Source organism: Mytilus trossulus, chromosome 2, assembly GCF_036588685.1.
Source record: "Mytilus trossulus isolate FHL-02 chromosome 2, PNRI_Mtr1.1.1.hap1, whole genome shotgun sequence".
NCBI classification, from domain to species: Eukaryota; Metazoa; Mollusca; class Bivalvia; order Mytilida; family Mytilidae; genus Mytilus; species Mytilus trossulus.
Window position 1 is genome coordinate 18,137,461 of NC_086374.1, and position 13,360 is coordinate 18,150,820.

The 13,360-nt window shown below is 29.8% G+C and overlaps 1 protein-coding gene across 3 annotated transcripts; it reads left to right on the plus strand.

Annotated features, from left to right (window-relative positions):
• The first annotated feature begins 12 nt into the window (after positions 1-12).
• On the plus strand, positions 13-12,438 carry LOC134706654 (inositol polyphosphate 1-phosphatase-like). 3 transcript variants are annotated; one of them, XR_010105644.1, is made up of 7 exons: positions 13-125; positions 3,225-3,437; positions 6,159-6,276; positions 6,896-7,045; positions 7,643-7,817; positions 8,135-11,243; positions 11,469-12,438. XR_010105644.1 is itself a non-coding variant. In XM_063565777.1 (6 exons), the coding sequence occupies exons 2-6, from the start codon at positions 3,228-3,230 to the stop codon at positions 8,634-8,636; spliced, it is 1,155 nt and encodes a 384-aa protein (XP_063421847.1). In that variant the 5' UTR covers positions 13-125; positions 3,225-3,227; the 3' UTR covers positions 8,637-12,438. The 3 variants fall into 3 exon arrangements, 2 of the variants coding, with proteins under 2 accessions (XP_063421847.1, XP_063421848.1); XM_063565777.1 differs by having other exon boundaries at positions 8,135-12,438; XM_063565778.1 differs by lacking the exon at positions 13-125 and adding an exon at positions 130-222 and having other exon boundaries at positions 8,135-12,438.
• The last annotated feature ends 922 nt before the right edge of the window (positions 12,439-13,360 follow it).

A 13,360-nucleotide genomic window follows, 5' to 3' on the forward strand; every position in this document is an offset into this window, starting at 1 on the left:
CAAGCCAAACTAGTTGGATCATGTCATTATTATATTTGGAAATAAGCTACAGTGCATTCTGGGTACGGGAACACAAAAAGTGATGACGTATTCCTCATACGTTTCTGAATAAGATTAATTTATAGGTGAGAAAACTAGGATGTTCTAAAAAGACACTGTATACTAAGACATTATCCTGTCAAATATTAACTAAAATATTTCATCAATAATTCGGGCATTAGTGTATGACAATTATTTTTTTAATCTATCTGCGTAAATGTATAAAAATGTTGCATTTTGTCAACGATTTTATGTATTCATGATAATCAATAGTTCTGGTTAATCATAAATAATTATTCTTGACAAAAAACTTCTAATTGAACCCATTTAGTTGAAGGAATAAGCAAAACACACATTCTTCTTCCGTTAAAATTCTTGCCTTTGATTTTGCCATCTGTTTCATTTGCTGTGCTTTTCAGAAAGGAGGGGGGGGGTATATCATTATCAGTTCTCTTGAATCCAGTGTTTATAAGATCGGGATTTCGGGGATTTACCTTTTTCAGGATCTGGTTATTCATTTTTTTTTTCGAATTACGGGATGTGTTGATTTCAATTCAGGACCTCAAGATTTTGGGATCAGGAGCTGCCTCTTTTCATAATATTAATATTAATCAAAATTGCTAAATCTCCTGATCTGAGTTACACAGTCCATCACATGTATGAACATGTTCATTTTCAACCTTAATTTTTATGTATTATCATCAAATACAACTTGCATTAAATATCAAGAATTAACACAAATCACTTCAATACAAGACGGACACTGTCTAAATTTTAACTCAAATACCAAATATTAACACATGGTCAGGAGGTTAGGACTCAGATCAGGAGGTTTTTATCGACATAAATTTTGTCGTATATGTAACCAAATGATGAAGAAATTGTGTTTTTTCTTCAAATTTCCATCAATTTGTAATATGTTTATAGTACCCTTCTTTGCTTTCTATTTGTATGAAAATAAGATATTATGGTCACTTGAAAAACACCGATATCACTCAGATTACATTTCTACCTTGATAGGTAAGTTTGTATTTAGCCTATGAAATACTTATTTAGCCTTGAGAATTGAAAGGTCAGTTTATCCCATTCATTCAATAGAAGTTTACCTATGAGGGTCAGAATGGGGTTTACAGAAAAGAGAATACATGTAATAGCAACAAAAAAATAGAGAAAAGAGAAAATGAACAATAAAATAAAATATAGATAATACTGTGGTGCAAAAGTATAAATAATAAATGTGAACTTGAAAAGGTAACTTTAATAATTGTAATGCAATACTGATAATATAATGATCAATGTACATAATTGATAAATAATCTTGTAACAAAAAGACTATATAGTAAAATCATTTTCATGAACATTTTACAGAATGAGAGTTATTTTTAAGGCTATTAAACATGTTAAAAGGAAAATGCCATAAAAATTTAAAGAATACGGATATTAAAAAACCCATGCAGGTCCTCATGTCATTTACATTGTCAATATATAGGACACATCTAGTAAAACTGGTTTTAAACTAAACATCTGGTCAAACTGGTTTGATATAACTGATAGTTTCTTGCCCTAGTTGTATATTTCACAGTGACCTTATGTGTTTGTGCTAAGAGTACATTTTAATGTCACATATTGATTTTCTGTTAAGACATGACTTAAATTGTAAACATAAAAAACAGTGGCTTGAGATTTCAACTGATATTAGTGTAATAAACAATGATAAATTAATATTTGGAATTTTATATCCTGGTTGATGATGTTTTTTTGGGACCAAGATGTTTCTTCATTCTAGTTTATATTTTATATGATTATTTTAACCTTCAACATTGTTCAATGCACATTTAAAATTTCAGGTCTCATTTAAAATATTTTGCAACTAAATAATAATTTGTCAGATTTGGTTTAAACTAAAGACAAGACAGTGTAATAGATAACCTGCAAGCATAGTCTATTTCTATAACAGTCAAGCAGATAGTTTTTTTTAATATCTGAAAAAAAACTACCATGTAAAAAATATGCAATTTAATATAACCTTAAATAACCCCTAAAACTCAACATTAACAGATTTTTAAGAATTAAATCAAGATGCACAAAGTTTTAAGTATTGGTCAGAATATAGGGTTCTTTTGTACTATAACAATATCACAAAAACAATAAAGTGACCTTAATTTTGGACAAGGTAAATGGCATGAAGCCAAATTTATCAACTTCTATTGTATGAATGGGAAACTGACCTTTCAATTCTCAAGGCTAAATAAGTATTTTATAGGCTAAATACAAACTAAGATGTGAAGGTAGAATTGTAATCTGAGTGATACAGGTGTTATTTAACTCACCATAAGAAGAATCTGTTTCTTGTTTTGTTCAGTTTTTGATAATTGATTGTTCACTGCTCGCAAATAATTCATTATATGCATTTTGTATTTCATTATATTCATGTCTCCATCTCCTTATCATTGGTAACTGTGTAGACAAATAAGAAAGACATTTGCTATACATGTATATTTGTAGCATGATACATTAATTTAAAAAAAATAACAAACACTTACAATAGTACTACATGGCTTTTAAGCATTATGAAAGTCATATTTCTAGAAAACTTTTAAAAAGACTCAAACAGTGTAAAATGTTTTGCTATGTACAGCTTAAACAATAAAATCTCATTAACTGACATAATCAATTCCCATTCCCAAGGTTTTATTAGGAATAAAATAGACTAGGATTTATATTCATTTTAAATGTACATATTGTATATTTCATTCACATGTTTAGCAGACAGACTTATCATATAAACCTAAATTTAATCATTGAAAAAAAGTCTATATTGCAAAAATCATTTATATTTTTTTATTTGTCCCAAAACATTTAAATTAATTTAATTACCATCATTTTATGATTATTTGATTAAAATATCATTCATTTCTATGTGAACGAAAAAAAAAAGAATCTCAAATTCAGAAAAGTTTTGAATTTTCTGATTTCTAAATAAAATGCATTTAACGTTCATTGACAGATAGCTGTCTAATTCCTCCTATGCAATTTAACTTTTTCAGGTGTGCAGGCTAATTTGTGCTTGGAGTTAATTTTTGTGGTGATGACGTCGACTTGCTAATTGGTTTACTGGTATGACATAATGTTTTGTAAAATTGTCATCCTATATATTTTTATTCTTTTTTTTTTATTCTATTCAGATAATGAAAGTAAAAGATCTGATTAGAGATCTTCTCAACGTGGGAGAGAAAGGAGCCAATGTTGCCAGAATTATTAGATCAGAACACACCTTACTAGAACTTCTTGTTCAAGAGAAGATTGGAGAGCAGAAAAATGAACGATTTGTACAGGACTTTAAAACCTTGGCTGATGTGTTGGTTCAGCAAATTGTTTTTCATGACTTAAGTCAAAAGGTAAAACTAAGTAAGAAATTAGAAGTACATTTTGTATGTAACTTCAAAATGGAATTTCAAACTAAAAAAAAATGCAAATAGACAACTTTCGAGTCAAATTTGGTTTTAGTGAACATAATTCATGTGTTGAGGGGGGTTATCACTTCCGTTCTAATGTTGAGGGACAGGTTGGAAAACTATAAAGCTATATTGCAGGAATTATTCGGCAAATTGAATTCTCATAATTGTATTTCAGCACTGCTATCATTAGTGAATTGTGGTTAAGTACCTACAAAACAAATATTATTTCTAGTTTATCCTGCACAATGATGATCACTGAGACATTTGATGAATGTTTATAGTGCAGGCGATCTATCTGGTAAATGATGTCATAACAGCGTGCATAATTGACGAGTTTTCTCCAGTGACAGACAAACTCGAAAGTGGTCTATTGATTTAATTTTTATTTAACAGTTTTTTTAAAGATATAATGTAGAAGAACTAGACAGTTCTTTTCTGACATGTATGACCTTTTACCAATGATTTCATTTTCATTGTTCAATACTTATTAAAAACTTTAAAAATGTTTATGTCAACATATATTTTTTTGGTGATAAGTGATGACAAAACATTTTAAATAAGATGTATTACTTGGTAGACATATCTGTCAGACAAGTCTCACCTGACTATGACCTTATTTTCATGGTTCAGTCACTTCAGTGTAAATATTAAGTGTCAATCAGGAAATTAGTTCTCAGATACTGTTAAAAGTTTAAAGATTTATTAAATGAGTTTTAGGTGTCTGTCTGCCCTTGACTTTATTTTCATAGTTATTTGGTCAACAAAAAGTTTTACAACTTGAATCTGTTTCCTAGATACTACAAGTGCATCTGATAAGTAAACTGTATTTCTGTATTAAATGAGTATTAGCCATGATCTAATACAACACATAATTATATGCAAAATTTCAATCTGGCCTTAAACATGTTAAAGATTTTACCCGATTTTCATGACTTTTAAACAGACAGTCTTATAAATTACTTTTGGAGTGTCAAGAACTCGTTGGAAGTACTTGATAAATTGCATGCTCATATTGGTGATTTTGAATCTGTTCAAAGTTTTGATTTTTCTACTCTGTATACCACATTGCCTCACATTCTCATTAAGAAAAAATTCACACACCTTATTAAATGGGCATTCAAAAAATCAGAATGTGAATATATATGTTCAAACTCTTTTAGGTCATTTTTTAGTAGCAATAAACAAAAAAACTATGTTAATTGGACATGCTTTGATACTATATATATGCCCTTGAATTTTTACTAGATAACATTTTTGTTCGCTTTGGGGATTCCGTATATCGTCAGATTATCGGAATTCCAATGGGGACTAACTGTGCACCACTTATTGCGGACCTCTTTTTGTATTGTCATGAGTTACAATTTATGACAAAAATAAGCAAAGACCCATCAAAAAAACATCTGATAAACAAATTTAATAATACTTTTAGATATTTGGATGATATTTTGGCTCTCAATAATGACGACTTCAGTATGTATATTAATGAAATTTATCCTGCTGAACTTACTTTAAATAAAGCTTATACTAATAATGACCACTGCCCTTTCCTTGATCTTGATATCTATATCACTAACGGAAAGCTGAATACTAAAATTTATGATAAAAGGGATGATTTTTCATTTCCTATCGTTAATTATCCGTTTTTAGATGGTGACGTTCCCTTGTCACCATCTTACGGTGTTTATATATCTCAACTTGTACGATTCGCTCAAGTTTGTAACAATGTTTTAGATTTTAACGAGAGAAATTTATACATTACTGAAAAATTATTACACCAGGGTTTTCGATATCACAAACTAGTCAAAACTTTTACTAAATTTTATCATCGGTATAAAGACATCATTCGTAAATATAGCTCAACATGCAGACTTTTTATACGTTCAGGTATTTCACATCCAATTTTTTATGGAAATATTCTTTATAAAGCACAAAGGTGTCAGTATTCACCTCAGAAACTTACAAAACCTTTAAATAGACTGATTAAGAAGGGATATAATTACGATACTGTTGTCAAGTCATTAAAGATTGCATATTTTGGCGTTAATATTGAGTCACTGATAAGGTCTTTGCGTCGGAACTAAAGACATTTATTCTAAAAACAGTTGTTGGCATGACACGGGTTATGTTCTTCTCATATATGTTATGATGGTATGATACTAAACCCCTAACGGGAAGGATTGTGCCTGATGTTCATATGATGAAATCATAATCTTTCAGTCAGTTTAATTGAAGTCTGGAGCTGGCATGTCAGTTAACTGCTAGTAGTCTGTTGTTATTTATGTATTATTGTCATTTTGTTTATTTTCTTTGGTTACATCTTCTGACATCAGAATCGGACTTCTCTTGAACTGAATTTTAATGTGCGTATTGTTATGCGTTTATTTTTCTACATTGGTTAGAGGTATAGGGGAATACGTTATTTTTTAGCTTTAAGAGAAAACCATAGAAAATTATTTACTGCTTGCTTTGTTCCCCCTTTTATTTCACCATGTTGATAGGCTGGATACTTGTTTCATTATTTTGAGTGTAAAATAATTAGACCTAACTGTTCTAACAGATTTGATAACATTTACTCAAGGCGTTCTAAAATTTTCTGATAATTTTTTAAGGGGAAGAGGTGGATGCAGATGTGAAAACTCATTATATTATTTGTATTTATAGTTTCCAGGAATTAAAGACAGTATCTATGGAGAAGAGAGTAACAAATTTACTAATGCACTAGGGGAATCTATCAACGTAGAAATACTGTCTTCCCCAGCAGAAACAGCTGACCTACTTTGTGAGTTGTGAATGTTGTCGCCAATGGTAAATCCTACAAGAGATTTTGTGATTTTATGAAAATATTCTTTATAAAATAACATCTGATCACCAGTCTGACATCTTAATATTTTCACATAAAAAATGGAGATTTGGTATGATTGCCATCAGAGATCAAATCACTAAGATAAATTTATTATTGATCAACACATTTTCTTCAACAATGAGAAACCTATACTTGATATTCACCTATAAAAGTGTCTGCAGGCTGGTATCCACCTTGCTACAGGAGCAGTGTAAGAACTAACTCTAAAAATCGGTTACAGATGGCTTAAATCAATCAATCGGTTCAAAGCACAAATAAATCAAGTTACATAAAAAAAAACAATAAACATACCTACACTGATAAAGCACTAATATAAGAGTAGTTCAGAGTGTGTGTCATGTAAAACTTTAGAATGTGTGCTCTGTTTTTCTAAATGCCCATTAGAAACCAAGCTTCTTTGATAGTGAGGCTATATTAAAAAATATTAATATTTTTAAAAACCAAAAACTTAAAACAGATTGATAAGATAATGGAGCCAATGCACATTGATCATCTTTTACAACTGTAAACACGGTTTAAAATGAAAATTTTGTAGGTAAAGTGTTGAATGGGAATGAACAGGCAGCCAACTTGTTGGCCAAAGTTGTGCATGAAGATATATCATATAATCCAGAGGAAAAAATAGATAAAATGGAAGACTTGGAAATAAAGGAGGATGACATAGGAATATGGATTGACCCAATAGGTAAGATTTTATGTGTTAAATTACTTGAATAGAAATGAAGAAATATCTACACAATAACTTAACAAAAAATCAAATGACATTACAACAGAATAAAAACTTGGAATAAAAAGATATGATGATTTTTTTCAGCACATGTCAGGTAAAGGTAATTTGTTTACATGAAATGACTGCCGCTTTATTTGAACATAAAACAAAGTAGCCATGTTAAAGTAATGCTTGAAATTGCAGCTTTAACACATTGAAAGCAATTGGGCTGTAGATAATTGGTTTTATTCCTAAACAATTCATTGCCTTAGTACTAACACCTTTTTGGTATCCTCTCATCCATTAAGGATTCCTTGATATTAGTTGGCCTCAATTTTCTTGATGAGGAAAAACTTTGCTATTTCTGCACTATGTGGATTCATTGGATTTCATCCAGGAAAATTGGTATCCAATGATTAATAAATGAACAGTATCAGCCTTTTACAAAGAAATACAACTGATATTTGTTGTATAGCTGTTATTTATAACCTCCAGTGAGAGAGGTGAATTTATCATTTCATTGCATAATGTCATATATCATATGATATGATCAATTTTAACTTGATACTTTAGATTCGACAGCCCAGTACATTGGAGGGGAAGTTGGGATCCCAAATAACCAAGGATTTGTAAGCCATGGTTTACAGTGTGCCTGTGTTTTGATTGGAGTATACAGTAAACTGACAGGTCTGCCTACAGGAGGGATAATTAACCAACCATTTTCCTCTCAGGACCCTCAATCAGGAAGGTAAGGTTATAAAAACACTTTTCAGAGATAAACACTAAACACAAATTCAGAAAATTGAAAAATATTCAACAAGTGACTGGACAACACAATGCGAGACAATGTAGATTTTGATTCAGTTGATCAAATCCAAGGTTGAAATATTTATTTTCCATTGCTTAACATAGATTGTCAGTAGACTGTATAGGCTTTATCACCAATACAAAAATATATGATATAGTAACTTGAAAAAATATCTCTTTCTTTTATACAAATTCATTTAGTTAACAACTAAGTGCTTCTCTAATTTTTATTCAGCCAGTTGTTTTGTAATATTTTAGGTGGTTGAGCTCCTGCCAGTGGGGTTTGAACCTGGAAGGATGTATAAAGTCTTCTGTAACAGATACACCAGAAAAGATAACCAATTCACACCAGATTCTACTGACCAGTGCTAGTGACACAGTAGAGACAAAAGATAAATTCAGTCAAGTGTATACAATTCATCATGCAGCCGGAGCAGGATACAAACTTCTCTGTGTCATTCAGGGTCTTGCAGATGCTTATGTTTTGTCCAAAAATAGTACTTTTAAATGGGATATGTGTGCACCTCATGCAATTCTATTGTCCCTTGGTGGAGGTGTAATAAGTTATAAAAGTTTATGTGAACTTGCACAGAATAACTTGTCAAGTAACAAAAAGTTTGGCGATTGTCAGATTACTTATATTAGGGAAGACAACTCTGAAAGTCTTGATCCAAAAAATTGGTGCAATAGCGATGGCGTTGTGGCCTACAGGTCAATTGAAGCTTTACAAAGACTTATTAGTGCAGTAAAAACCTGCTAGTCTATTTGTTATTGTATTAATGTCTTTATCCTGCCCATTTTTATATATTAAAAGGTTTTGTAGAGCAAAACTTTAAAACCAACAATTTTATATTTTCAATATGTTTTGTAGAAACGTGTACATGTATATAGTCAATTTAAGTCAGCATCATAGAAAAAATGTATCTTGTGACCATGTGTTATAAAATGATAATCACATTAATTAAACTTAATGATTAAGTGGCTTTAATAGAGTTTTAAAGCCTTTTTATTTAAATTAATTTTCAACTGTGTTCAGTTCTCGACATAATTTAAGCAAGATTAAATCATCTTACTTTGTTCAAGGATGCATTTAGTGCAATATGAAATCCTCCCATTAATTAAAAATAGGCCACTTTGACCTACATTTTATATTATTGACTAGTCATTTGCAAAGTAGTATAGTTTTTGATATTTTTCTAAAATATTACACATCAAACATTGTTTTTTTATGCCCCACCTACGATAGTAGAGGGGCATTATGTTTTCTTGTCTGTGCGTCCGTTCATTCATTCGTCCGTCCGTCCGTCTGTTTGTTCATCCGTCTGTTACACTTCAGGTTAAAGTTTTGGGTCAAGGTAGTTTTTGATGAAGTTGAAGTCCAATCAACTTGAAACTTAGTATACATGTTCCCTTTGATAAGATCATTCAAATTTTTATGCCAAATTAGAGAATTTATTCCAATTTCACGGTCCAGTAAACATAGAAAATGATAGTGTGAGTGGGGCATCCATGTACTGTGGACACATTCTTGTTTTAATTGGCAAAATAAAACAATTACTATATATATTTATATTCAATTCAAAACAATGAACATGGTTTTTACTGATTAAAATTTTATTATTCTTGCAATTTTTTTGTCCTGAGTTTCCTGGTTGACCAAAAACATTTATAAACGCTATATTTTGATTATGCATGAGCTTCATATTGCATGACGATGTCAAGAGTTAAAATATGTCTTTGATATATTATTAGTACTTTGTTTAAAAAAAAAGGATTTTATTATTTCTGTTTTGTTTATTAATCACATTTCCTTTTCAATGTATTTTGTGAACTTGATAATATGATACCTTATTTTGGTAAATGATACATGTTATTTTACACTTAAATGGCTTCACTTGATCAATTTTGTGTCAGATCTATTGTATTGTAACTTCTGTTTTCCATGTATTTTAAACAATCTAAAACATATTATGTTCATTAGCGGTTTATGTTGAGTATTCTCCTTGTTTAAAATCTAGTCTTGAAAAGTATTATATATTTGAAAATACTAAGAAATGATAAAAAGATTGCAGCATTATTATATATGTTTGTTTACACATGATCATAAAAAAAATTATATATCTACTATTTTTCAGCAATAATTAAATTATATAATTTCATCATGTATATGCATTTAATAGATTTATGCACTTGGTAAACAATTGAAACGTCATGCTTACTGAAAACCAATGTACAGTAGTTGTTTCTGAACTTAATATGCTTATTGACACCTCCGCAAACCGTTGCAGGGGACATAGAAATACCTGGGGTCCATCCATTTATTGGTTGTCTGTCCATTGTTAGCACTATAACCTCCTTAACGATTCTTGCTACATTTTTTATGAAAATTATATCATAGATTTATATTACTTGGACATTTTCTAAAATCAATGTTGATCAATTGATTTTAAAAGAGTTATGCCCCTTGGAAACATTTATTAAAAGGAAAATTGCATCATTAGCGCTCTGGTGTGTTCAGTTCTTGTCAGATTTTTATGAAACTTACATCCTAGGTTTGAAACAGCAATGTCTTGTACAAGTTTAAAAATCAGTGCTAATCAATTATTTTTTAGAGTTATGCCCCTTGGAAATATTGATTACATTATATGGAAAATTGCATTGTCAGCACTCATAGTGTACAATTATTGCCAAAATTTTATGCAACTTAAAAATCAAAGATTTATATTGGCAACGTTTTGTGAGAATTTCGAAAAAGAAGTACTGGTTAAATTTTGTTAATGGCTATGCTCATTAGAAATTTTATGTATAATGGAAATCACTTTGCACTTTCTCTGGAGCCTTTATACACCTAAGACTTTAATAAAAAGCTTTATAGATTTAAAAAAAAAAAAAAAAAAAAAAGAGCCTTTGTACTTTGGGTAGACAAAATATGTAAAACAGGAATATCTGAATTCTTCTTTTATTATCTTATAACAGATTGGTCAAAATATATAAACAAATGTAGCTATTTGTGAGAGTAGTCAATACTTAAGTCAAATCTTTTACAGAATAACGTTAAGATAAGAAAATTTATTTTAAGTCAGGTTACATGAAATACTACAAACACAAGCTCTGTAGAGCTTTTTGCTGACATAATGTATAAAAATTCTTTAAAAGGACATGGTCAATGATCATAACTAGTACTTAGAAACAAAAGGGAACAAAACTGAACAATTTGTGTAATCATGTTACTTTATATATATATATATATATGTATTCCCAAAACTTGTGCATTAATTATGATTTGTAAAAGTAATTATTTATAAATAAGCTTTCAATGGATAATTTCCCTGGTTATCTGGTGACTAATTCACAGGGATGATACTTGGTCACTGTTGGTTCAATCATTTGTCATAACAGCAAAGAAAAGTGCAATAAAGATGTTTTTAGTTGAGAAAAAAGGAAAATAGTCAGTTGTTTTTTTCATTTTTTTGTATATTATGAAAATAAGACATAAATGTCCTCAATAAATTTTCGGGACCTTTGTTTTTAATATTACCTTGAAAATGTAATAAAAACAAGTAGAGCTACATTTTCAATAACAAAACACTAGTATAAAGTCATCAATTTACTAATAATCATGTTTATAGGAGTTATTATCCTGAAATGAAAAAATTTACAAGCTTGTGTTGTAATTTACTGGATAAGATTTTATAATTGACTGGTGGCAATTGATGTCATATAAATGCAGTAAATAATATGAACAGTTCAACCAATGTTTTTCTCTTTTTTAGATAAAACTTTAAATTGTAATTTGCTAGGCAAATTAAACATTTGACATGGAGTTGTCTTCCTTTGTTTATGATTGTGGGATTGCAGTTCAACCTATTTTATAACAGATTAATACACCATGCATAACTTTTGTAACTTTTTATAGATTTTTAATAAAACAATGTTTTCTTGATAAGAATTGTAACTCAAATACACTCCATTTTGTAACTTATATATCAAATTATAACAACATAAAAAAATTAGTTTGACTGAATAGGATCTTAATAATGATCACTTCACTGTAATATTTTGTTTGAATTATCAAGGGTAGTGATACACATTGGGTGATTTAGATATCAAGTCAGTGCAAAAAGGTTTTTGATTGCATTTTATTCAATCGTTTATACCCAAACACAAATTATATTGACAGCATCATGTTTCTTACTTTTATCTGAATAACCATTTTGCTAGAAAGAAATAGCAACCAGCAAACAAATAATGTAAATCATTTTTTACCGGATTTTTGCTGGCACTGATGTAAAACATTAATTTCTTTGACTGTTGTTTTACTTGAAAGCCCTTTATAAAAGATATATATTTGAAAATTGTTATTTTAGTCAAGAAAAAAGTGATTCCTAATATTTAGTATGACAAAGAGGCTTACAAAAACAGCTTAATTTGTGTTACCAAAAATATTTAAGGTTTATATAGTTTATATAGGATGTTATTTATTGAAGATCAAATTTTACTTATGTTCATTTTTCCTTGATAATTTTATATTATATATTGTATATCTGGTTGTTTCTGTTAAAATGTTTCTAATAAATGTAATGTAAAAAATTATTTATTATGGCCTTTCTTTTTGTGATATCCTAAATGATATTTTTAATCAGTCCCTGCATGATGGTTTAGAATATGATTTGTTTTTCCTCAATCCAAAACATCAGTTTGTCTGTCTGGTCATCTGTCCATCAGCCTATGCAGATTCTGATCTTTCCTCTGAGGATTTTTGTTGAGCCTTTAACTTTTGTTGAAGAAAGGTTGCATAGGGATAGTGATCCAGCGGCTGTGGCTGACTTCTAAATAGCTTCATATTTAAGATGGAAGACCTGGATGCTTCATACTTTGTATTTAGATGTCTAATATTATGAAGTTTTTGTCTGTCACATGTCTTTTGTCCTTGACCTCATTTTCATGGTTCAGTGAAAATTGAAAAAAAGTTAAAATTTTTTGTTATGTTAATATCTCTTTTATCATGAGTAAAATTTTGTATCTCAGATACTTTAAGCAATAGGTCTACTATATGTGGTGTATGTAAAGATGGTAAGGTGTACATGTCCAGCTGGAAGGTGTCATCTGACCTTGACCTCATTTTCATGGTTCAGTGGTCAGTCTATTATGTTTTTTATTCTTCTTTTTTTTCTTAATGCAATAGGTCTACTATCTTTGGTGTACATGTCAGTCTCACTGGTTTTATTTGACCTTGACCTCATTTTCACAGTTAATTGCTCAGCGTTAAGTTTTGTGTTTTTGTATATTTTTCTATAAACAAAAGGTCAACTATATTTGTTGTATGGAAGGATTGTTAGCTGTACATGTCTGCCTGGCATGGTTCATCTGACCTTGAACTTATTGCTATGGCATTGGTCAATGTTTAGTTTTTGCTTGGTTAAGTCTGTTTCTTAGAAACTGTAAGCAAAATCTCAACTATATTTTGTATAATAGAAGATCCCA